Here is a 27,406-nt window from a genome sequence, read left to right as displayed (position 1 = left end):
AACAGGGGAAGAACATTTTCTTCCTCTTGTGGCAAGTCCCAGTGTTTAATCAGACCACACCTGCAATCATCCACACATTTTTTTTATAGATGTATTTGTTTAATATCTAACATTACCGTAATTAAAAGTAATTTAGGCTATATAAAATGCAATAGAATGCTTTATTATAGTTCATTAAGTCTCTATTTAAAGCTCAGCTAGCTCAGTATTTTGCTGTTTAAACTCTCTTTCTGTTACGGTTGGGGTAGGTGTGGGATCCAAGTGCAGAGCAGATATGAATATCTAAAGGATATATATATTTATATATATTTATATACTTATAAGGATATAGTTCTATTTTGTATTATTTAGTTCTAGTTATGGATTGGGATAATAATTTTAAATGTGTTGTGCTTAGGTGAATGTTTCTCCAAGGAGACTGGAGAATGAGTGGGAAAAAATCCCCAACAAGAGGTGTGGAAAAAAAGGCGGGAAACAGAACAAAGGAAATGCCACAAAATGGCTTGTACCAACAAAAGACAGCTTTAAACTTCAAATAAACCAAACTAAAACACAACCAAACTTAGAACTGGCTGAGCACCGCTCAGTCCTCTCTTTATGCTCTCTTTCAAGATATTTTCTTTTCTTTTATTTTATTTTCTTTCTGTGTGGCTTTCTTTTCAGATCTCTTTCCTTATTTTGAGACCACCTTTTTTTCTTTTCTTTTCTTTTTTTTGTGTGGCTTTCTTTTGAGATCACCTTTTCTTTTTTCTTTTATTTTCTTTTTGTGATGCTTGCTGTGATCACTTTCCTTTTTTGAGATCACCTTTTATTTTATTCTCTTTTCTTTTCTTTTCTTTTCTTTTCTTATACCCTCTAGTACCGGTCACCCCTCTGTGAAGGTGCAACAGTGAGGTCTGGTTTCACTGAGGTTTAAATAGGGTAGTGCACATGTGCAGCTGGTTGACACTAATCACCGCCGGGGATTCTGGGAGTTGGAGATTTGGGATCCCACTCTACCATTTCTACCAGTCCCCCCTGCTGGCAGCCCACGGTGCAGCACTGCCCATCACACTTTCTGTCTCTTTATTATACTACAGATTTCGATGGGTGAAAGATGGACTGGAATTTGACCCATCCAAAGTGGCTGTGATGCTGTCCCCTGACTCTGGGAGCTTCAAGGCTGAGGAGGGAGCCATCCACCACTTCCAGGGCAACTACAGCTGCTACGCCTCCAACAATCTGGGCACGGCTGTCTCCAACGAGGTTCAGATTATCACTGAGGGTGAGCCACACACATCTCTGATCATTTTTTTGCTGCCTGTTGCATCAGCATGTTTTGTTCAACTCATTTTTAATTCACACATTTGTGATGATTGCTTGTGTGCTTTCTGACAGGCTGATGCGGATGGACTAAAGAGCATAGCATATTTGTACTCTTGTCCACCATTTTTCTGACACAGTTTGAAATACACTGCCAGAAAGCATGTCAGCAAGTCTGTTTGAGATTGCTTAAGACCTTGACATGGATTGTAGCCAGTGGGTGATGGTATAAGATGCTAACGACTAACAATTGTTTACTGGTTGACTTGTTAGCTATGCTGGTGTTTTAGCAAAGAAGCAAACTTCAGATGTCAATCATGTTTTAGCTGGGAATACAGTCAGCATAGCAAGATATATATGATTTATGGTAAAATATTTGGGGTCATATATATTGGTTAATGCTTTAAGCTGTGCTCACTGCTGGCACAAATGTGCAAATGCAAAAAGACAGCTTGTCTAGTTCTGTTAGAGAAGTATTTGTAAAGGGTAAGGACTCTCTACAGTAGATGCCAGACATGGACTTAAGTTAGAGGTGGGCAGTATGACCGTGAGTTATCATATCCTGATAAATTGTCTTATCATGATACACAATATGCCCTTTCTTACCCTATTCTGGATATCATTAGTGTGTATAGAACAAAAAAGAGCTTGCAATTAGTATGTTTTTAATGATGCTAGTGCATTTTATTAACATTCAAATTAATCTAATGAATATTGTATCATGAAATGTCTTTAAATATTGTGATATATATTTTTATCATATAGTTCAACCCAAGCATTGAGCTGTGGAGCAGTGGAACTCTGGAATTGGTGTTCTCTGGAACAATAATTTATGGATGATTTGAACTCATTAATGCTTGTTTTAACACTGAATGCAATTAAATCTTAAATACAGTATTTCTCAAAATGCCTTCTATGAAATATTTCATCCACAACTTTGAAAATGGAATGTCCCACTATCAGGGCTTGCTCGAATGCTAATAATAATTCTGGTCACATTGTTCATCCTCACTCACAAGATATCATCTCACAACTTATATACAAGTGTGGACAGTGCACTCAACCCAAGTCATCCATTTAAGTTTACAATGTGTTTTAAATGGAATTACTAAATCAGTGTACTAGTTAGTGCAGATTATAGATGAAACATAATTTTTGCTGCATTCTCTCCATTGATATTCTCCAGTCTGAAGTGATTTAAAAACATTTTGCCTTAATTTGTCACAGATCTGTAATTTTCACACCAATGCTCCAAAATCTGATAAAAACCCTGGATAGTAGAGACAGTTACTCCAGTGAAAGTAGGATAAACTTTCTATAACAACCTTGGGTTAAAGGAGAACTCTGGTGTAAAATTGACTTTTGGTGTAGTAAAACATGATAAAAAGCACTTTTAAGCTTTGATGAATAGCACACCTCCGCTCTCCCACAGCATTCCAAGATCCAGTAATTTTAACAGTTTGTCTAAATACCCTTCAGACTGGGTGACACGGGGCATAATTTGCCCCGATAAATCGCTTTTTTTCACCAGTATTCAGGCTCAAAGTAGCTCTTCACCTCCTTACTAGAATCCGAAGTGCCCTGACATTTAAAAAGAGGCATTAAAAACTTAAAAAGTGCACAATAGCTTCAGCTCTGAGCACCGCCATCACTGTACTGATAATGACATAGACATATATACATACATAGATTCCGCATAGCATAGCAGCCGGCGCCATGAGGCAGGCTATGCGGAGTCTGTCTATATGTATATATATGTCTATGTCATTATCAGTACAGTGATGGCACCGCTCAGAGCTGAAGCTCATGTTATTGAATGATTAAAACTGTTAAAATTTCTGGATCTCGGAACACTGTGGGAGAACGGAGGTGTGTTATTCATCAAAGGTAAGTACTTTTTATCATGTTTTACTACAACAAAAATCAATTTTACAGTTCTCCTTTGAAGAAAAAAGTGTGAAAAAGTGTCCCAGTACTTTTTGTCCACCCAGTGTAGCATAATGTTCACGGCTAATTAGTTTTAAAGCAGTGGAATCAGTGTTTGTACTCTCAGTATCAAGTGAAGTGTGGCAGAAAAACATTATGAGTCACTTTAAAGCAATCACGCCGCTGTTTGTTTGCCGGGCACTTGAGTTTCAGTAAAGTGGAAATCCTGCTTTATGAGCCTCTTAGCCATCAAATATAAATCTGCCCTCAGCTTTGGCGTTACATAAAACACGGAGCAGCAACAGTTGTTACGCACCGCCGGATATCTACCTGTTCCCTTTCATGCTCAGCTCTGACCTCACCCCCAGTTGCCGTGACAACGGTTACCCCAGAAACCGTGTTGAGTTGATGCGGTGTAAGTGTTTCAGCAGGGATAGGCCCTCTTGGGACTGCTGGTGCTGGAAGTGAGAGCACTCAGCATGCACACGGCTAACAATAGCTACCAGCCTAACAACCTCATTTATATGGGCCACAGGCAGCAGGTGCAGCCTGCCATCTTTTAAATATGAGCTTTATTACACATTTACATTCCTCACACTCAGATACATTTCAGTAGCTGACGTCTAATGCCTCCGGTGATTTAACTGCAACTGCGATACCCGCTTACCTGTAACACACCTGTTACCCACTTTGAGTAGCATGTGTGCATTACATTGTCCAGTTTCCACTACATTAAGTTTAAGGGTCAGTCAGGTCAAAACTTTTGGAAGAAAAAAAAGTTCAGGTTTAAGGTCTTTCTGAACAATAGTGCAATTATTGGGCCTGTCCAATGAATAAACAAACATTGACCATTTTTTCATTTTTAAATAAATACGTTTTTTCGTTCCTTTTTACGTTTTTTTTTTACAAAAATAAAGTTGTATTTAGACTTATATTTCTTATATCAAAAGCACACTTAAAATATTTTAACTTATAAATTAAGGAAAATAACTGCCTTCTTCCCCTACAATGCCACTGACAGTTGTTTTTAGGGTTTTTAGTTGCAGATTTAGGGTCAGAATTGTTCACATTACAGACAGAAACAGATAATTTTTGTTTGACATTGTGAACTCAAAATACATTTTTTTCATTTAATCATTTTACTAGAAAGCTATCAATCAATCAATCAATCTTTATTTTCACTCGGGAAGAAACATTGAGGGTGACCCTCATTTACAATGTTGCCAAGCCTTTATAACATCAAAGGGATTGAACACATTTAATGATAATTTGGAAATAATAAGAAATAAAATAGTAAAAAAAATAAATAAATAAATAAATAAAAATAAATAAATAAATAAAAGTATGTATTTTAAATTAGCATTTAATAAAAAAATATATGTAACTCAGAAAATTCCAAAATACCATAAAAAAAACAAATTTGACATAAAAATAAAAAATTTATAAAATATAAAATAAGTAAATAGATAATAGTAGTAAAATATTAAAAATGATAAGTGATTAAATGAGTAATAGAACTAAGAACAAGAATGAAAATACAAAACATTAAAATTAAATAAAAAATAAAAGTAATAATAAATAAACAAAAAATAAATGAATAAAATAAATAAAAAATAAAAAAATATATAAATAATATAAGAAAAAAAGATAAACTAATAAAAAGTTATTTTAAAACAGTCACAGGCTTACTGATGGTGATTAGAAACTAAAAGTTTAAAATGGTTCTGTGATCCCAGCGAGCTGAGCTATAGCTTACATTGAGCCACTCTCATTAATCATAACACTTCCCTTTAACAACAGAAATGTTACAGATATTCCCCCAAAAATTATCTGTGGAATAAGAACTAACCGGTATTATACTTTAACGTATTTAAAGCTTAAAGCTGATGACCGAAAGTTTTGGTATTTGGGGGATTTAGGGCCCTTTCTGGTGAGAATGGGTAATTGCACAGAGCATGAGGAAGAATCATTTTAAACTGGGCGGGTGTGATGCGGTCTCCTTTTAGAGCGGATTAATGTGATTCTGAGAGAGAGATTGTGCTCAGTCAGAAACTGCTGAGGTATATGTCTTCCGAGGATGTATGAGAGTTATTATATACGATTGTCAGTTTTCTCAGTTTAAATGAATGAGCTACTGAGGTCTGAGTTTCCCTGAAGTCTCCATTGCTCCACCAGTTGGATCCTTTTTCAGAGGCTGTACGTGTGACGTAAGTACGTAAAGACACGTGATGTGGCCAGAAGAATTCCCACGAAAGGCAACCCCACACCCCAGTTTTTAGAATGAGTATATTAGGCTTAGCAGGGATGGTCATTCCAGTACACTAGTTCCATTAAACAGAATATTTTATCCCTTCTCCACTCAGAAATGCCACTTTAAAGATAGTCTGGGAGTGAGTATTAGTTAATAATAGTTAATAATAATTACTATATATTTAAAAGTGCAGAATTCTGAAGCTGGAGTTCTTATTTGTTCATTTGTTTTCTCTGCACTTCCCTTTCTTTAAAGACACTCCTGCCATACAGAAGGAGAAGAAGGAGGAGAAAACAGTGGAAGAAGGAAATTCTGCGATCTTACATTGCAACCCTCCAGAAAGTTCTGTGACCCCTGTGATCCACTGGATGGACAAGAGTGAGTTATCCTACATCCATCTACATGCATGCAGACAGCTGTACTATATAACAGGTACCATAGAGAAGGGGTTTGACTATGATCCCTCCTATGCTGTTCCAGGGCTTCGTCACATCCAGCAGAGCGAGCGAGTGACTCAGGGCCGAGACGGCAACCTCTACTTCTCCCACGTCACCACAGAGGACAGCAGGAGCGATTACACCTGCAACGTCCAGTTCCTGGGAGCCCGGATCATCGTGGCCAAAGAGCCAATTAGCTTGAAAATTCTACCCTGTAAGTACAAGAGCTAAGCTCCACAAAAGGGTGTTCTTTAAGGGTTCTTTAGTAAAGGTCACGGATTTACAGAAAACCATGGCAAATTAAGGAAACATTTAATCTTTGATCTTTGATGAATCTGCTGAAAAAAAATAAAGTGGGAAGATTTTGTATAGCACCAAAACATGTTTCTTGCTGAAATTAATTTATGTCCATTCTATTTTTTAATGTCAGACATTGCAGTATTTGATGGCAACAAAAGGGGGAAAAGTGATACATTTTTGTGCAGATACAGAACAGTCAAGTCAAGTTTGGACACACTTTGAATTCAGTGTTTTTCATTACTTAAAAACATGTTCTGCATTGTTGATTAATACTAAATTCGAATGGAATTATATAAAGTAGCACCTCTTGCTTAGATAGAGACATCTTTGCACATCTTGGCTGTATTTTATTAGTCAGCTTTATGAGGTAGAATCACCTGGAATGGTTTTCAGTTAACAGCTGTGCTGAAATCGTCAAGAGTTAATTCATTAGTTGAATTTCTTGCCTCCTACTGTGTTTGAGAGCATCAGTTGTAAAGTTGTGAAGAGGTAGAGTTACAGGTATACAGTGAATAGCTCTATTTGAGTAATGTTCTAATCCATATTGTAACAAGAACTACTCAACTAAGTAAAGAAAAAAAATACTAGAAGAAGTAAAGATCAGTCAATTTGAAAAATGTATATTTAAAGACCATCAAAACTGACTGAGACCAAATGCAATTTTTTTCATATTCATGAAGTTTTAAGAGTCCAGAAATCAATATTTGGTGGAATGACCTTAGTTTTTAATCCCAGTTTTTATGCATATTGTCATTCTTTTAACCACAATACATCAAATTATCTTTGAATTATGTTTTGTTTTATGGGTCTCAGGAGGCTAATCAGGATTTTGCTTCTTTGATAAGACTGCAGGACTGTGCAGATCAGTCTGGTGCTGTTGCTTGGTTCTTCATTAGAGCTGCAGATAGCTGGCTAGCTGCACAGGCTATGAGTAGAGAAGCAGGAGTGAGCGTATGCCTGCTGTGTGTAACTGTGACAGGTCTTTGATGAAGAGGTGCATGATGCGGTTCCACCTGGACCTCAGGCAGTGCCAGAATGTTCCAGGCCTGCAGGGACTAGCCTTCGTGTTCCTGTTTGTTTCTGTATGGCAGTTCACATGTGTCCAATGTTTATTTTTTCTGTATGTTTATTTTCCTCTGTTGTTGTCCTCATTCCCTCATTCTGTCCTTTTTGTCCTCTCTCTTCTTCTTTCTTTCTCTCTCTGTCTGTAGCTAACTCAGTGGTGCGGAACAGACGCCCCCAGATGATGAGACCCACCGGTTCCTCAAGTTCCTATACAGTACTGAGAGGCCAGATGCTGGATCTGGAGTGCATCACCCAGGGCCTGTGAGTGTCTGTTTTATTTTACTTAACATATTGTTTATATACATGTCTGACATTTGTTAAAAAAATATATGAATAAATAAACAAGCGTTTTACAGAATCTGAATTTCTGCCTGCAAATTACATGTATAACTGTGCACACTAAATAACTTTAAAATACAACATTTTATTATTAAGCATAGTTTAAAAGCAAAAATAAATGTTAATACAATTAATAAAAACTACTTAGAACACAAAAAAGGCATTTGTTACCTGTCCCCACTCTCTAACTATGAACTTTACCATAAAATATACTGTAATTATTAAAATCCTTCAGAGATGTATTTTTTTTGCATTGTTGTGCGAGTCCTAATCCCATCTATGCTTTAAAAATATATATTTTTTTCATAATAAATTCATAATATTTAAGTTAAAATGCACATTTTAGTTGTGTCCACATTACCCTGAACATCTGAAACATCTGGAACATTCTACAACAAGTCACATTTACAACAGGAAGTGACATCAATTGGTTCTTCTAAATTCACTAATTTGTTTCTGTATATTTGATTTTATTGTTAGCATTTTGCTAATTCTATGCTAAAAAACTAATTCATGTAAAAAGTAACAGGAATGTGTGCGAGTAACAGGAGTGAGTTCCAGTAACAGGATTGAGTGCCAGTAACAGGAGTGATTTTTTTGTCATAAATATAAATTATTTGAACATGCAGTCAATCATTTCTTTAAAATAAAGACTTTTTTATGAGACAATTAGAAATTAGTGGACTTGCTTTTAAACATGCTTTCTAAATGTTACATGTGTTTTTTAACCATCTTCAGCTTAAAAGCCTTGTAGAAAAATTAAGTAAAGCTGCCTGAGTTTTGAATAGTTAAATACATGTGTTATTAGATTCAGAGTTCAAAAAGATAAAAAAAAAGAAAAGTTCAATTTGGAAGAGTTATAAGAAGCAAATAGCACCCATTCGGTGGACTGGCTCAAACAGACATAAGCTATGCAAAACCATTAAGTAAACACCAGTGTGTCGTACATGTAAGCATGTGAGCCATTCATTTTGACATGCAGCAGTGTATCATAACTAAAGGTTGGAGTGATAACACATTTTTTTAATGTTTAATATGGATATCACAACATTGGGTGTCTGCCAATACTGATATAAATCCAATCCATACTATTTCCCACTCTTAAACTAAGCTGTTAATGATAATTGTATGATATTTGTATGATGTCTGATTCTGAGGTATTAATCCTAGTAGCCCTAATTATAATATACTAATTATAAGGTACTTTTCTAACATGCTGGTGATCCAGCATCCATCACATTGACTACAACATATAGCCAATATATATACGTAACATATATCATATAGCACAGTGATGGCTCATTGGTAAAGGCGCCAGAATATTGATCACAGGCTAGTGGGTTCAATATCTGTGTCCAATAAGCTGCCACTGTTGAGCCCTTGGACAAGACCTTTAACCCTTTCTGCTCCTTTTTCATCATAGTATGGCTCACCCTGTGCTCTGACTTTAACTTTTTTAACTTTTTAATGCAGAAAATAATCTGATTGCACTTTAAAGTATAAATGACCATAAAATAACATATTATATATATATATATTATCCCAGATGGAAGACAGATATGGGTCATCTATAAATGGTCATAATAATTTAAAAAGTTAATAGATTATTAAATGAAGGTCCTCATATATTGTTGCTGTCAAGAAAAAAAACTAATATTTCCAACTTTAACAGGAGTAGGAGGACACTTTCTTAACTTTCAATAGAAATTAACAAAAAATTTAAAAAGTAATTTTGGAGTATTTCTGTTGGTCAGTTCTTCATGCAAGTTTGATACAACAAAAAGAATCACTGTCATATTCACATTTTTGACATGTCAATCTGGAAATTGTTCTGAATTAAGTTGTTATTACGCAAAGAAAAGCATTTATATTTTTTATACATCTGTTTCTGGACATCAACAATAGTGGCCCATTTGGTATTATATGCCATATTTTTGTCCAGAAAATAGCAAATAAATATCATGAATGATTATTTTTCTGTGTTGTTTAAACCATGCTGCTGCCCTTTTCATTTTTTAAAAAATTACCATAAATGTACCAATAGAAATTATTTACAATTAGCTGAATTAATTTAAATGCCTAACTATTCCATTTATTTGTATTGTTATATTATGTTATAATATATTATTATTGCATTTTTTTGTATATTTTGGACACTGACAATATGTACACAGTATATGGATGGTATATGTATGGAACACCTCATGATTGATGCATAAAAGCTACTTTAAGTTTAAGCGCACATTGCTGACACAGACGTGCAAATGCACACACACACACACACACACAGCTTGTCTACTCTATGCAAAGATGTACTGTCAATAGAATAGGACTGGAGGAAATCAACATAAACCTATTGGCAGTATTGATACTTTTAGGTTGAGCATGAGGTTGGGTGGTGATCATCCAACATCCTGACCTCACTAATGCTCTTGTTGTTGGATGCAATCAAATCATCATAGCGATGCGCCAAAATCCAGATCCAAGAAAAAAGCCTTCACTGCACAGAAAGAGTGAAAACAGCAAAAGCTGGATAAATAATTTTTTAATACCTTTAATTTTAGAAGAAATATTAATTTAAAGGTGTCCCGATACTTTTGTTCATGTAGTGTATATGATATACCTTTTCACTAACAGTATCTCTCTCTGTTCTTTTCTTTCTTTTAGCCCCACTCCTTCCATCCAGTGGGTGCGTAAGGATGGAGCTTTGTCTGAGTCTCGTACCTCTACAGACAGTTACAACAGAGTGCTGCGTTTCAGTAACATTTCCCAGAGTGACGACGGAGAGTATCAGTGCACTGCCACCAACACGCAGGGCACGGCCAGACACACGTACACCGTCACTGTGGAAGGTACACTTCACTCTGCTTTTCCGACAAGCCTCTGCTTTAACTTTAGCAAACCAGCCCACTTATTCATTGGAGCAGTAAATTGTGAGGCGTCCAGGCAAGAATGACTCAATACAACACAGCAGCCACAGCGTGCCAAGCCTGTAAAAACTAATTAGCAACTGCCTCAACAAAGACATCCTCCAATTAGTGGTTTTGGAGGATGCCAGGTACTCAAAGAGGTACAGGTTTTTTTCTAATAGGGTTTAGCTCTCTATCACTGCAGCCAAGTATTGTGCAGTATAGCACTATTTGTACAGGAGGAAATACTTTTCTACAGAGCCCCTGAAGGCACAAAATGTATTTTTTATTACTTAAAAAAGTGGCTTCAAGTTTTCCAATGGGCTAAGCGCTGCCACTACGATCAGGAGATCACCGGTTCGAATCCTGTTCATTTAGCTTGCCATCGGCTACCAAAGCCCTCAGAGAGCACAATTGGCCTTGCTCTCTCTTGGTGGGTAACTTGCGCTCTTTCACCTCATCACTCCAAAGGGTGATGTCGATCAGCACAAGGCATCTGTGAGCTGATGTATCTTTCCCCCGAGTGCGCTGTGAGGCTACTCGCCAATGCTGCATCAGCAGCAGTTCAAAAAGAGGCGGAGTCTGACTTCACATGTATTGGATGAGGCATGTTCTAATCTTCACCCTCCTGGTGTGTTGGGGCATAACTAGTGATAGGGGGAGTCCTACTAAGTGGGTTGGGTAATTGGCCGTGTAAAAAAAAATTGAAATAAAATTATAAAAATAAAAAAGTAGTGAGCACCACATACTAAGTGGTAAGCCTCAGATACTAAGTGGTGAACACCACATATTAAGTGGTTAGCTAGCTAGATCTTTGCAAAAGCAGTCTACATTAGATCACAAATCGCTAGCTAAATAAATATGGTTTTGATAATTGTCTAAACAGGTAATCTTACCTTATCATCTTTTATTTGCTTTAATAACTCCAAAAATAACTTCGCTTTAGTAACTTCAAAAAATCATAAACCCCCACCTGTTTATGATTAAAGGATGGAGGATTGCAGAGCATGTACACAGCACAGTTTCACAGTGTGTAAAGTCTTGTACAGACCAGTGAATATACTATCTAGTGCTCACCACTTAGTATGTGGTGCTCACCACTTAGTATCTGGTGCTCACCACTTAGTATGTTGGACTCACCACTTAATAGCTGGTACTCACCACAATCCTGCAACAAGTGACCCTGCAGAAACAATGAAGACCCTGCAGACCCTTAAGAAGCCGCTGTATTAAGAGCTTACCTAGAAGACACAGAAACAATATAATGGACAGCAGTATCGCCAGACCTATCCCAGTGTAAAAATGTTAGGAAAGCTTTAGGACACATTATCAACTCTACAATTATCAACCCCCAACCACAAAATCTTCAGGAACTGCATGAGAATATTTGAGAACAGTCAGGTTATTGCAGGACATCATTAGGAATCTCTACAACTCCATCCTGAGATGTTTGGCATATCTAGTTACACACTAATTATGCACCAATGTACAATTCGATTCAAATTTGAATCTTTATCTTCCTTCCAAGTATTATTGCAATCTGACATTCCTTTTGTGTGCAACTATTTTTGCAACAACTTGTTTGACCATGAATATTATATGTATTCTTGTTTATATGCATGTATTCGTCTATGTGTTTATCCCTGTATGTATTTATGCTTGTGTTACTCTAGCTGCTCCCTATTGGATTAAAGAGCCAGAGAGTGAACTGTATGCACCTAATGAGACAGTTCGATTGGAATGTCAAGCAGATGGCATCCCAACCCCCACTGTCACCTGGAGCATCAATGGAAGCCCTCTCTCAGGTAGCTGCACAGCGTTTGCATGTTTTTATCTTCAAGTGCTGCAGACTGTGACGTGTTTGCTATGTCCCTGTAATTCTCTGGAATTTCTGCCTTAAACAAACTATTTTATCTGAGCATAAAGTCGAATTTAAATAAATTCTTTGCAAAACACCAACTGTAATTTATCAGATAAGGCATGCTTGGAGTCTAACGATATCTGAAACAAAAGCTTACAGCCACCAGTTTAGCACTGTGCTAACTGCATGTGTAATTTATCATGCACATTCCTTAAACTGCATTAATTTAATGGTGTTTGGTACCGGGACTTCTATTTCCCATTTTACTGAACTTGTTTCAAACCATAAGCTTCACACTGTTACAAATCTGCTAATTACTCATTTTTAATTTCTTATATTTTACACATCAATTATGTATTTGGTTATACATATACAACCTATTGGTGTTAGACTCTCCAGGGAGGCTTTTTCTACCCCAGGTATAGGGCACAGTTTAAAGATTTCATTTTTTTTTGGGCTGTAACAACAAAATTAGCTTTCTGTTCCAGTTCATTTCCTCTGACTATGCATAGATTTATGGATTTTCATCCCAGACACAGTTAACAAACACACACAGACATGATTAATTTACTTTACAGTAAATGAACATTAAGTCTATTTAAAAAGTCTTAAGTCTTGTTTTAAAAATACAAATACACATTTTGATGCAAAATATACAGAAAAAATCTAAGAAATGTATTTGGAAACCTGCTCATTTATTGTTTCTTTTAAAATCAAATGTATTTAAAAAGAGTCGATCCTGCTTTTTTTGGAGTACCTTTCTCTGCTTGTCTCTGTGGTGAAGATTTGATGGCATTCAGCAGCAAGGGCATATGAACTCCCCAAATTATCTTAAAAATATAGAATAAACCACCTTCATTCCAGAGGGCATATCGTCACTGTCCACTGAAAAACAAGTATCTCCAAAACAGCGGCTTTACTGGAGAGAGAAAAAACCTACTAAACTTTCAGTGGATGTAATGTAAAAAGAGTTTATTTCAGGTCATTTTTAAGAGTTTCTATTGGTCCAATCATTAACCCTTGTGTGGTGTTCATATTTTTGTTACTCGTTTACTTTGTTACTTGTATTTAATTCAGCAAAATTAAGCAATTTTAATATTTGCCCTTTACCTTTCTAATGTTAAATTTCTTTCAAAAAGTGCTACTCTTTTTTTTATTAGTTTTTTAATAAAATGTAAAAGAAAATGAATTAAACTCAAGATATGAGTAGAAAATTTGTTTAGTTTCAAATTTACAAATGAAGCAATGTTTATTAGCCCTTGGCCAAACATACTGTATGTAATATAAATGTGTAGAGGGGAGCGGGGGGGGTGTACAGTGTGTGTTTATTGAAAATGTGTTTTGATATATGTTTTTCACAAAAAATGAGCCAATGCCAATGAGTTTGAGTTAGAAAAAATATTTTTTTAGTATCATTTGATGAAAAATGAAAACGGGTCCCACAGACCCGAACACCACACAAGGGTTAAGACATTTTGGCACAGTGTAAAGTACAGTTTGTGTTTTTTAATTAAGTAGTAAACAAAAAAATGACAAAAATGGAGATACTTGTTTTTCATTGGACAATGGCGATATATACCCCTCTAGCCCATGCCTGGCGTTAGGTGTGCTGCCAGAATGTTCATGTATACAGTATCTGCTCCAGAGAGTTCTATTCTATTGGCAGTACCTCTCTACTGGGACAAGACAGGCTGTGTGTGTGCATTTGCACAATGGATGCAACTTAAAATATCTAAATGCATTCAATAGAAGGGGTGTCCACAAAATACTGGACCTGTATTGCAGGTGTGCAGATTGTGTGGTTCGGAACTGGTGACTGTAAGCCTCTGTTGTTTGTTAGTTATATTATCTGTATAGCTCCTGCTGTGCAGCTGTTTGTTACACAGCGGCTGTGGCTGATCGATTGTTATTGCTGATATGAAGGAAAAATGCTGTAAATTGGATGTTTGGCTGAAACATCGCTTTAGGGGAGAAAATTGTGTTGTAACAATTCAGTCTTTGTGTAGGTATTGACGAAGACAGCAGGCGTACTGTAAAAGGAGGCACCCTCATACTGAAAAATGTGGCAATCAGTGACACTGCAGTGTATCAGTGCAAGGCCTCCAACATCCACGGCAACATCCTCGTCAACACCTACGTCTATGTCGTTGGTAAGAGAGTGTATTTTTCTGCTGTTCATTTTTTTTTCACTGCTGGAAGGCATTTTGTAGCATTTCTTCTGTTTTATATATTGTCCCTGTTATGCAAAAACATTGTATTGACAAAATAATAGCTGTGTAAAAGAGGGAAAAAACTTACATTTCAATAGAAGTCTATTTTAGAGAATAGTAAATTAATCTAGTAAAACAAAAAACTAAAAGGTGGCATAAACGGAGATACAGGGCCCTATTATACATCCTGCACAAAACGCGTCCTGATGCTCGTCGCTATCCTACACCCTGTCAGAAGTCTATTTTTATGCCTTGTGGCTTTCTGGAAGTGAGGTGTGTTCAGGTAAATTTTTAGGGTGTTTCTATCTTGGCGGCCGGAAATGCGCCACTGACTGATTAAAACCCTGACAACAGTCAGTCGCCCAATCCTATTTTAGCCATGCAGGTGCGCCTCTACTCATTACACACACACACATACACACACGGACATGCTGCAGAGCATAAATCCAGCCTTTACATTAACAATAAACAGAATAAAATAAGCTGCTGGCGTATCTTCACGCGCAGATCAGTATCCTCTGCTGAGACGCACAAAAGTGCCGCACTGTTAAAATACGAACGTACCAGAGTCAAAACGCACCTGCCTCTTAAAGGGAATGACAAGTGACACGCTAATTGGTTTACTTCACGTTACGACCAAAAAACACCCATGAATAATTAAGAAAATTAAGAGAACATGCCTTTTGCATGTTTCGAGCCACGCAAGGCTATATATAATATTTTTGGTGCCCTCACAATACCAAAGACACACCGACACGCCCTAAATCAAGCTGCATGATGCTTAATTGACCAATGCGCTATAGATCACTAAAATAGGGCCCACAGTGTTTTTGCACGACAGCGATGTTATGCTATTTGATTGTGTAATGGTTTCTGATGGAGCAGCGCTGTGTTGGTGTTTCAGAGCTTCCTCCACAGATCCTGACGGAGAACAGTTTGAGCTACACAGTAACAGAAGGACAGATGGCCGAACTGCAGTGCAAGACATTTGGCTCCCCCAGGCCCAAGGTCACATGGTGAGAGAAGCTCAGCCATCAGAGCTGATAATGGGCAGAGCTACACAAACACTGGGGTTTAGAAAGAGAGTAGGGGCAGTGCAGTTTGCATTATAAAATAATATAGTTTTAATTGATTCACTTTGATTAATATTTAAGAGCGGATGAGATTTTATGTCTACCATCTAGATAAGGAGCTATGGCACCTAAATAAATATCTAATAATACACATTTGACCCATTTTTGCCAAAAAAAAAAAAAACGTTTTTCCATTGTAGACCTCAATTAGAAATATCATATGCAGCAGTAAGCACATATTAAAGTGTGTGTTTGTGTTTTCAGGGAAGACGAATTGCAGGAAACTGTGTTGAAAAACTCTAGGATGACTCAGCTGAGCAATGGCACGCTGCAGATCATCAATGCGTCCCGTGAAGACAAAGGCTCATACACCTGCTCCGTCAAAGAAGCCAAAATCTCCATAACTGCTGAGCTGGAAGTGCTCAGTGAGTAACCCGCATAAACACATGCTCTGCCTCTCTTTTTCAGAACACAAGTGAATACATTATGTCTACAATTATGGCTACATGCTGGACACAAAACGCTACGGAATATACTGCAGCATGTTATGTTGGGGATACGTGTTGCAGTATATTAAATCAATAAATAAGTAATGAGGCATGACGAACTGTGTAATTCTAATTAAATTATTTTCTTTGTTTTAATTAACTGTTTACAATGTCCGATACAGTCCTTTACCTATTACTGCTCTACAATAGTGTTCAATATCCCTGTTCACCATTCGTAGCACAATATGTTTACAGTAGCAGTTCCTAATATTTATCTTTTAAACTGAAAGCAGTAGTATTTCATGAGTTGGAAGGGTACAAAATATTATAATTAATATTAGTATCAGTGTCCTGGACCAACCATCCCTGCAGCGTCTAATATATTTGCTCTATAAACACAGAGTGGTCTGGTAGGGTTGTTGGATGTAAAAGCTCTCTACATTTTTACAGTATTTTATGTAAACACATCCATTTATTTACATTAACCTGCATTAAAAAAAAAATTCCACATGCTCTGGGCAATTACATGTCTCTACATTAGAGGTCTCTAAACTGTGAGTGTTTCCTTACTTGCTTTCCAAGTTTTTTTTATTATATATTTTTAAAATTTGTATATTTTCTCTGTCCAATATATACTGCTTGCATATTACTACATTTTGTGATATCAGTACTGTTATGCCAAATTTCTCTATGTTGTTCTAAATTGTTCTCAAATGTTCTCTATGTGTCGTATAGCCATATCATCTAAACAATATATGTTATATGAATTTATAATTAATTGTTTTTTTTTTATTATTCGGAACAGTACCTATACTTTTCATTGCATCAAACCCCGTCTAACCATATTAACCATTTAAATCTCTGTGATATCCAGTGAAGCCATGCTAAACAAACATATTGAAGTTCCCTGGACTGTATTAATGGGCCGTGCCAGCATCTGTCATATTATCTGCCCATATGAAGAGTCCGGGTATGGTGGGTAACACCTGTTCTCCTGTAAACCTCTCTCAGACAGGACAGTGATCCTGGACCCTCCCCGTGCCCTGCACGTTCAGAAGGGGAAGTCGGCCACCTTTACCTGCCAGTACCAGGTGGACGACAGTCTGGCCAAACCTCAGGTTCTGTGGAGGAGGAGCGGGAAGAAGCTGGATGAGTTTTCTGATGGTGATAAGTAAGATTCTCTTCAACTATACTAATCACCACAATGCTAATGTACTTCTGTCTATTATGGTTATTGATGGCAAATGTTAGGCATAAAAATGAATCAACTGCATATTTTCTTACTTATGTTTCTTACCTATTGATTATATAGATAGAATACAATATTTTGGTTTTATTGTTTTACAAGTCTATTTCCATTTGTTTTATCCGAATCATAACAGAGTAATCCATTTAAATCATATTTAATTTGTACGTATTTTGCAGCCATTTAAATAAGTAAAGAAGCAGAATTAGACAGTAATTTAGTCAGTATCAATATATATATATATATATATATATATATATATATATATATATATATGTATATATATATATATATATATATATATATATATATATATATATTATATTTTATATATATATATATATATATATATATATATATATATATATATATATATATATTCTTCAAACTCAAGTTAGTCTGGTTTTCAACTGCCCTTAGCATTATGTTGCAGAGCTGGACAAGAGCTTTAATTGTTTTTTTTTTTAATCAGTCTAATCTGACCCTTCTGTTTGTGAGCGTAACTGGATTTTTTTCATCTTGAAATAAATGATTTGTAATAAAAAATATATTTTTCTCCTTAACATGTCTTAAAACTTCTTATTTGTCCATTGTTTAAGCACAGTTTAAAAAATGTAATAATTTTCTTACAGTGATCTCTTAAAATAAAGTGGAATTTCTATGATTCAGCCTGATCTAACTTCATTTTACATTTACTTTTACTGTATTTATCTGATGCACTTATTCAGAGTGACATAAACGGTTATTCCTATTACATAGGTGGTGTAGTGTTAGGAGTCTAGCCCAAGGACTCTTATTGGAATAGAGCAGCATAGTCACCCAGTCCAGGAATTAAACCCCAGTTTCCCAAATCAGGTGATAGCACACTGGTGTTATCCATTGTGCCACACCAATCACTGGGATGTACAGAGGCAAAAATACAAACATTATATCACTGTCCAAATACTTAAACAGACATAACAGTTCAAGTGAATCAACTCTTACACCAGTAATACACACGGAATCATTGCTCTCTTTCAGGTACATGATCGAGGAGACAGAGCTGATAGTAAGCAATGTTCAGGAGGAGGACGAGGGCATTTACACCTGTGAGGTCATGACCAGCTTGGACTCGGCCAAGGCTAGCGGCTCCATCACTGTAGTCGGTACGGCATTTACAACCCTATTAAACAAACTGATGTCCTGTGTTGTGTGGCTGCATACATGGCAGGTGTTTTACAGATAGTGTGATGTGCATGTGTTTATTGTAATTTTGACCTATTGAAATGACAAACGTTTCTCCTGCCCAAATGGCAGCTGTGAGAAATAACCTTTAACAATATGGAGATCTGAATATGTAGCACTGTTTACATCATAGCCTGACAAATACCCCTACTTTTATATCTCTCAGACCGTCCAGATGCCCCGACCCAGCTGAAGATCACAGAGCCCAGAGAACGCTCAGTTACGCTGTCCTGGACACCTGAAGATGACCACAAAAGCCCTGTACTAGGTAAATACACTGATCATGATATACAGTACTGTGCAAAAGTTTTAGTCACCAAAGTAAATTACACTAATCCGTTTATCTCAGCAATATGAGTGTTTTTACTGAAAAAAGCACCACATGTGATTTGAACAGATGCAAATAAAAATACATACAGTAAAAAGTAACAAGGAATTCTTATTTTTAACTAAGTATGTTATATCCTGTGAGCCAAGCTTAAGAACAAAGTGTAGAGATTCCAGATTTCTCCTGGATGCTCCTCAGCCAGCATGTGTATATGTTCAGTTCCATCAGCAGCTCACCTGATCTGATATGATGAGAACTAGAAATACCTCTATTAAACTCTTTTAAGGAAAACAGGGCTGTAAAAGCTCTGCATTTTGTAAAACTGCTGTTTGTATTTATTGAAATGCTGGTGTTTTATTGAGCTAATAAACACTTACTTCACAGATAAGAAGCTTTTTCTTTACTGAAACTCCCAGAGGTGCCCAAAACATTTGCTCAATATTGTACATTAAGGGAAAATACAGATGTCCTACTTCTCCTGTGACTTACAGGATTTCCACACATTTTAATAGCAATTTCCTGACACCTACTACCTGGTCATATGGGTACATTAGGGAACATCTTGCCATTTTCTCAGACAGCTTTATGAAGTAGAGTCACCTGGAATTGCCTTCAGTTAACAGCTGTGCTGAATTTCTTGCCCTCTCATGGTGTTTGAGAGCATCAGTTGTAAAGTTGTAATCCATATTATGGCAAGAACTACTCAACTAGGTGAAGAAAAAATACTTTAAGAACTGAAAATCTGTCAATCTTTGAAAGCATCCTCAACGCCATCAAATGATATGATGAAACTTGCTCTCATTAGGACTGCCCTAAAAAAAAGGAAGACCATTAACTACCTCTGTTGCACAGGATAACTTTCAGCCTCAGAAAGTGAACAGAACCCCTGATAGAGTATTTTGTTTTTTAATGTGTTTTTAACGTGTTGTTTGTCGTAACACAAAGTTACAACATGATTCCTTATGTGCTCTTTCATAGTCTGGATGACTTTTGTAGAAATGTATAAAATTCAGATTGTTTAATGAGTTCATGTAAACACTGTCAGTGTGTTTATGATTGTGTGTGTGTGTAGAGTATGTGGTGGAGTTTGAGGAGACTGGCACTGACAGGGAGGAGTGGGAGGAGCACACTCGTGTGGCTGGAGACACTCGGCGCATTTCTCTCTCGCTGAGACCCTTCCTCGCCTACCGCTTCCGGGTCATCGCCATCAACAGCATCGGCAAGAGTGACCCCAGCCTGCCCTCTGAACCTTACTCTACACCTGCAGCTCGTAAGACTGAATTTTCTCTACAGTTCACACTTTGTTTAATACCATGTTGTACTATTTATATGGTAGAGTGTAGATTCAGATTGTATTATACAGCAAGCAAGGCTCTACCAGTAAAGATACCAGTATAGCATGTCTTTGAGCGGCTTTTATTAAATGGAAAAAACAAATGATGTCAAAATATACAAACGTTCAGTAAATAATATAACGTACCAATAGCAGTAGTAATAATTATAATTATAATCAGAGTAAGAAACATTTCTGCCAAGAACTGTAATTTCATCAGTGCAGGCTGTAATTACCCAGCAGTTACTGAAGATCTATCACGCACCCATCATTGTGTGCTGCAGTCATTTAATGAACTTTCATTAAAGTTTTAATGACCATATTATAATACAGTAATATATAATATATACATTTTCCCCTGATTACATACAATATAATGTTAATGCTACTAGCTAATTGCACTAGGATCTCTGTATGTGTTATGTTACCACCAAGCTAATGCTACCAATTATTCTACCAATTTCTGATATATACATTGCATAATACTTCATTTATAGACAGATCAAACACAGATCAGCCACAACATTAAAACCAGCTCTTTATATACATTTCATATGCTGGTCAGCCATAACATAATAATCACCTTCTTATTTCTGCTGGTTTTAATATTGTGACTAAGGCTTGTCTAACCATTATGCTAACAGCATTAATCCTAGATTTCTGTATTAATCATTTGATTAATTGAAATAACTATGCTTTTTCAAGTAAATGGAAATAGCGTCAGAGAGCCTATTAAATAGCTGGATTCTTTGTGGATCATTACTTTACTTTAAAAGTACCAACTACTCATGATGCTATGAGAAAAAAGAAATCCAGTATCAAACAAAAACATGCATCAAGATGCATCGATAATCGTTTTATAATTGCATCACAGATCTATGAATCATAATCAAATTGAATTTTAAGATGCCATCAGAGCTATTTGTTTTTTATTATTCAAATGAACCCCTTAAAATGCCTTATCTCGTATACGGGCTACAGGTGTAGGTGATACAAAACTCTTTTTTCTGCTGTAAAATAAGTTATTTACATCCTGAAAATTTGAGGGATTAAAATCTCCTACAGTACACTTGGAGATCAGTAACAGGAATTAACCCAAATTCTGCATGTTTAAAAATAGACGCAAAAACTAGACAAACATAATGAAACTAAAGGTTGGGAGGACATGAACTGTTTGATTTGTATTTAGGAAAATATAGATTTTTTAAATGAAGTTCAGGAAAGAGCCAATTTTATGAGTTTATTCATTATATCTTGACTGTCTTGAATTAACAGATTTACTTTAAAAAAAATGTTTATATTTTCTATTACAATTACAGTGATGCTTTTCAGTAATGTTCCTTATCAAACATGAAAGCTTTTTTTATGTAATGTCTAAATAGAAATGCTCAGGATTTAGTAGAGTCATGTTAGGCAGACAATTGACAAAAATCTTGGCCTGTTTCTTGGCCAGATTTTCTTAGATTTTAGCCAGTCTTTAGATTATTTTTAATTTTATAGGTTGTTAACAGTTTAACTAAATTGAATTCAATATGTGTAATGTGGTCTCTGACTTCTGGACCTTTCTGTATTAATGCCAGTGAAAAATAGACTTCCTCATGCAAAGTTTCAGGGGTTAACTTTGTTAAGGACCCGGAAGCTTGCAGGGCTTCTGTGTGATCCTTTCTGTAGAGCTAAGAGAGAAGGTTTTGGGTAAATTCCTCGCGGCACACTTTAGGCCAGGCTTTTTGCTGTGCTTTGCTGCGATGCTGATGTGAAGTGACAGGGCTTTATTGCTGTGTGAGAGAGTTTGGCTGCTGAGGTTGTCGTGTTCTCCGCAGGGCCAGACAGTAACCCTGAAGCCGTGCAGAGTGAGTCCGTAGACCCCGACACCCTCTTCATCACATGGGACGTAAGTGCTACAAACAGCTCACCGCTGAACTTCTGCACAAACAACTTCTGAATCATTTATCCCTCTTCTTACTTACTGAGTCCAGGATATATAAATATTCCAGTTCTACCAGTGCTCAGGCAAATTCAGGGTGAGGAACTTGTTTTGTGATCCAATTGCAGGGAATGAATAGTTTTAACCCTTTAACTTCTGCTCAATCATTTGGTAAATTACATTTGAGTGAATCAACTCTAAGTTACTGTTACTTGGGAGACGGAAGGAGGAGGAGGACGTAAGTGCAAAGATAATTATTTATTAAATAAACAAAACAAACACAGAAACGAAAACGGAATACATAAACTAAGGCTAAGACTAAGGTAAAGACTGGGATACAAACACTAAGATACAAGGTAGGGATACTGAGGCTAAACACTATAAACAGGAAACACGGTTAGATTTACAGACTAGAAAACACAAAAGACTCGACACAGCACGTACAAACAGAGGGGCTTAAATAGAGGAGGAACACCTGGGCAGGGCTGATGAGGGGGCAGGGCTACAGATAAGACACAGGTGAGAACACTGATGGTTAGGGCAGGGCTAAGATGTGACAGATACACAACAGAAACACGTGGCTGTGAACACATGACAGGAAAACAGAGGGGAGGAGCACTAGGGAACAAATGAGGGAGAAACATAACACAGACATGGGCTAAGGTGTAACAGTTACTGTGTCTTTCAGTAGTATGCCCTTTCAGACTTGATTTATTTCCACCTATGCTAATTGTCTATATTCAAACAGCAATGTATATCTTTATATATATATAGTTTATACTGTACAGCTCTGGAAAAAATTAGGATACCACTTAAAACCTCTGTTATATAATCAAGAGGAAGATGGATGATCACAAGCCATCAAACCAAACTGAACTGCTTGCATTTTGCACCAGGAGTGGCATAAAGTTATTCAAAAGCAGTGTGTAAGACTGGTTGAGGAGAACATGCCAAGATGCATGAAAACTGTAATTAAAAACCAGGGGTTTTCCACCAAATATTGATTTCTGAGCTCTTAAAACGTTATGAATATGAACTTGTTTTCTTTGCATTATTTGAGGCCTAAAATCTCTGCATTTTTTTTTGTTATTTCAGCCATTTCTTATTGTCTGCAAATAAATGCTCTAAATAACCATAATTTTATTTGGAATTTTGGAGAAAAGTTGTCTGTATAACTTGTGTCAGATTTATATGAATTGTGTTTTTTGCTACTGTAAAGGACCTAGCACCTATATTTTTTACTCACCTATACACCTGTGTTAGAGTAAAATGATTTGATTTTAAATCTTGCCATGCATGTTGATTGTTTTTTTTTTTTTGTAAAGATACAATATAATTTTATAAGAATATTATAGTTTCTGAGGTTTTCTAAAAAATACAGACATTATTATTCTGTGTTTCTGGTGTTATCTGACATTACCTGAGGTGTATATTTTAAAAACTGTGTGGAGAAAATGTATTCTATTGCGTAGACTCTATTGTGAACATTATAGGGTTAAATAAATAGTTCCGCAGATTCTTTCTGTAAGCTCTTTGCTCTGTGTTTTTGCAGGAGATGGACAGACGGAACTTTAATGGACCTGATTTCCGCTATAAGGTGATGTGGAGGAAGGTGGTTGGCAGTGGGCCGTCCTGGCATTCCAACTTTACCTTGTCGCCGCCTTTCGTCGTCACAGATGTGGGAAATTTCACCGCTTTCGACATCAAGGTTCAGGCTGTCAATGATATCGGAGAGGGTCCGGACCCCAAGTCCACCATCGGCTACTCTGGAGAAGACTGTGAGTGTGTTTATATAAAGAAAACAATGAAAACTTTGTTTTGAACATATTTAAACATATGGAAACATTTTGTTACTTAAAAACATAAATTGTAAAATGTAATGAAATATTGTACATTGTGAAGTACATTTCTTGAGGAAAAATATATGTATCGAAGTGCTGCAATATTGTTCGATACTACTGTTCTGATTGGATAAAAAGTTTTCTTTTACTCAGATTTTAGTAACACTTTTCAATAAGGGTACATTAATTAACAGAACCTACGACAAAATGTAATTAAAACTTATTAATGATTGACACTAGTTAAGTTATAATTAATCATCTAATGTCTTAAGTCATTATTATTTACAACATTCTTAGACATTCTAATTTAGTCATATCTGATAGAGGCTTAACTTGTGTTAATTAATAATAAGTTGAGACATTACTTAACCATTTAACAATGATTATTCCTTATAGTAAAGTAAAAATTAAAGAAATGTCAATATATCATCCTACTTACAGTATTGCAGTATACCGTCATATATTGAATCGTAACTTCTGTATCACAGTATGGATTATATTTCCAGGTCCTTTCCAACACACAGCCCTAACTTTTATAACTACTTAAAATGTGTAAAATTAGAATGAGGTGCAGCACACCGGCTGCTGATGATTAGACCACTGTTAGAGATGACTTTAGAGGAGTCTGTGTTATTGAAACATTAGATATTTAGTCTGCTTTGCTCTTGACAGGCTGGATCACCATGGCCAGACCCATAAGCGCTCTCTGAGACCTTCCAGGAAGAAGTGTGTAGATGCAGATTTGTATGGGAGGAAATTTAAATCACAGAACAATTATAAATCAGCTCTTCCACTGTCTGAAAATAACCAACATGGCCTGTTCAGGCTGTTTTAGCAAGATTAGACTGCAAGAAAAAGTTATCTCTGTACCTTTAAACACAGTTTTGCATGCTTTTTGTCCTTAGCCATACTAGAAACAGAATTGGGAAAGCAATTCATTATTTTATTTTTAAAGCAAAACCAGAGTGTGCTTTGTTATACGCAGAGGTGGAAAAAGTACAGAGTAAAAGTAAAAGTACCTTTACTTTGCTAAAATTCTACTCAAGTAAAAGTAAAAGTACTCATCTAAAAATCTACTCGAGTAAAAGGAAAAAGTACTCAATTTAAAATGTACTTTGAGTAAAAGTTACATAATTACTTTTAATTATTTGATGTAAAAAAAAGTAAAAACTAATCATAAATCAAATGAACTATTAATGAACTATTATTCCACATAGTAGTACAGTTTATTTTTATTTTTTAACTTGCCATTGCTGCTATTTACATGTTTTTTAACATTTAAGCAAATTGTTTAATGATAAAAGTACTAACAACACATGCTTTCTCAGGTTTGATGTGGAAGTTTTGAAAGTTGCAGCTCTGTCAGGGCACATTTTGTATTGCATGAGGACGTTATTGCCTCGTTATTCCACACGCGAGCATCCGTGCCAATTTTTTTTTTTATTCAGACAATTGGGTTTTTTTTTTCGGCATTTTATTTTTTACTCAGTAATGGGGAGTTTTCTAATGTAGCAAAGTAAATTACTTGTGTCAAAATGTACTTGAGTAAAAGTAAAATTACCAATTTTAAAAACTACTTAAAAAATTACAAATTACTCATAAAATGTACTCAATTACAGCAACTTGAGTACATGTAATTCATTACTTTCCACCTCTGGATGTATGTTTGCTGCTTTTACTCTCTCCAGCCTCCACCTTGTGTGTGTGTGTGTTACCTCACATCCTCTAAAGACCCCACTGAATATGTGTATGTTTGTGTGTATGTGTGTTACTCAGATCCTCAGAAAGCACCGCTGAGTGTGGGCGTAGTTCTGCTCAACAGCACAGCTGTCACAGTAACCTGGGCCCCAGTGGAACGAGAGTCTGTGAGAGGGCATCTGATGGGCTACAAGGTACTGCACCACTGCCATCAAATCCTTTACAGCCCCTCGTGAAAACAGCATTGACTTCTGAGTCAGTGAGCCTCCCCCTGAAACACGCAGATAAAAATTTACTACAAGCACTCTGATCTCCAGGGTCTTCAGCACTTGGCAAGACACACATCCACAGATCTTCATTCCATCCTTTGGGGAGAAAAACAGTGTTTTAGCTGCTCAAATCTGTGAATCCAAAACAGACCCAATCTACTGTATTATTAAAGCCTCAGTTTTTTAAAGATAAAAGCATCTTTCTGCTTCTCAGACACTGTTTTATCTACACACTGATGAAATGGAAAATTAAATGTGTCCCCTCAGCATCTTCTCTCTAGATGAACATGAATAATGAGATGGATTTGTCTCTATCTTCCTCCAAGATCAACCTGCAGAACTTCGGCGACTGTATGAAGCACCACCACCATCAGAAGTGGGTAAGGGACGAGGATGGTCAGCCCTTGAGTGAGATTGTCATTAAGACGGGCCCTAATGAAGAGAGGAAGGAACTGGGAGGTTTGCAGCCGTACTCCTGTTACTCCCTGTTCGTTAATGTCTTCAACGGCAAAGGAGATGGACCCCCATCAGAGGACTGCCCCTTCGAAACACCTGAAGGAGGTGAGATCTCATACATTAAAGGGATATAGTTTCCTGTATTTGTCTTGATTGAGCTGTCCATTTGAGCCCTCAGTTCTCTGAGAGGAGGCTATTTCCCTCTGACAGACAGTAAACCAGACACAGTCCAGTATGTAGAAAAAAACACAAATAGAAGAAGCTTCGGGGTCACGGTTGTAAATGCAAAAAGATAGGTGCTCCTGGGGAATGGGTACAGTAGTCTGAAAACGAGATAATGCACTGGGAGTAGAGAAGGCTATGCCATCCATAAGCATTCACAAGGGAAATACACAAAATAAAAAAGTGAAGAATTATCCAGAGTAAAGTCATTATCTTCATTCAAACCTGGAACATACATGGCTTTAAGAGTATATATCCAAAATGTGTCTCTCTAAAGTAACTTTTTTAATTGCCCCCCTAATCGATTTTGGAATTACTTCAATTGCCATAGCTTTTCATCATAAACAGGGTCATAAAAAAATCATCATCATAATCAGGGTCATTGCTTAGCCAGGGCTTCTGGGGCACCAAAACAATTTTTACAACCCACAACCGCAATGTTTATAGCAAATCCTCAAATTTTCTGTCATGTTTAGTTCATCTGCTTCTCACTCAGTGCACTTCATATAGTAGTTTTTACAGACCCCTCTTAAATCACTCCCTACACCCTGCACTGCCCCTCAAACTGCACTTTCTGGTAACATCAACAACATGCAGTACCATAGGGCAAGAGCACTACAAGGGGGTGTGGTTTTAAACTGGTATGCGTTTTGGGACGCATCCATCTGTGCCGTTTAACGGCCCATCAAAAACTTTAATGCTAC

At 36.6% G+C, this 27,406-nt stretch overlaps 1 protein-coding gene across 4 annotated transcripts in view; it reads left to right on the top strand.

The window, feature by feature from the left end:
* Window positions 1-27,406, top strand: part of l1cama (L1 cell adhesion molecule, paralog a) — a 125,505-nt gene that overhangs the window by 80,991 nt on the left and 17,108 nt on the right. For all 4 annotated transcript variants that reach the window (XM_022676933.2, XM_022676935.2, XM_022676934.2 and 1 more), the window contains 17 exons: window positions 1,080-1,264; window positions 5,735-5,857; window positions 5,960-6,130; window positions 7,428-7,542; window positions 10,288-10,472; window positions 12,203-12,334; window positions 14,397-14,540; window positions 15,505-15,616; window positions 15,938-16,098; window positions 17,173-17,332; window positions 18,428-18,552; window positions 18,798-18,899; window positions 20,032-20,229; window positions 22,113-22,183; window positions 23,769-23,994; window positions 25,834-25,949; window positions 26,351-26,585. In XM_022676933.2, the coding sequence (XP_022532654.2) occupies window positions 1,080-1,264; window positions 5,735-5,857; window positions 5,960-6,130; window positions 7,428-7,542; window positions 10,288-10,472; window positions 12,203-12,334; window positions 14,397-14,540; window positions 15,505-15,616; window positions 15,938-16,098; window positions 17,173-17,332; window positions 18,428-18,552; window positions 18,798-18,899; window positions 20,032-20,229; window positions 22,113-22,183; window positions 23,769-23,994; window positions 25,834-25,949; window positions 26,351-26,585 (2,561 nt within the window). The remainder of the gene's footprint in view (window positions 1-1,079; window positions 1,265-5,734; window positions 5,858-5,959; window positions 6,131-7,427; window positions 7,543-10,287; window positions 10,473-12,202; window positions 12,335-14,396; window positions 14,541-15,504; window positions 15,617-15,937; window positions 16,099-17,172; window positions 17,333-18,427; window positions 18,553-18,797; window positions 18,900-20,031; window positions 20,230-22,112; window positions 22,184-23,768; window positions 23,995-25,833; window positions 25,950-26,350; window positions 26,586-27,406) is intronic.

The sequence above is a fragment of the Astyanax mexicanus genome, chromosome 13 (genome assembly GCF_023375975.1).
Source record: "Astyanax mexicanus isolate ESR-SI-001 chromosome 13, AstMex3_surface, whole genome shotgun sequence".
NCBI lineage: Eukaryota > Metazoa > Chordata > Actinopteri > Characiformes > Acestrorhamphidae > Astyanax > Astyanax mexicanus.
This window is presented reverse-complemented; position numbering and strand designations above follow the sequence as displayed.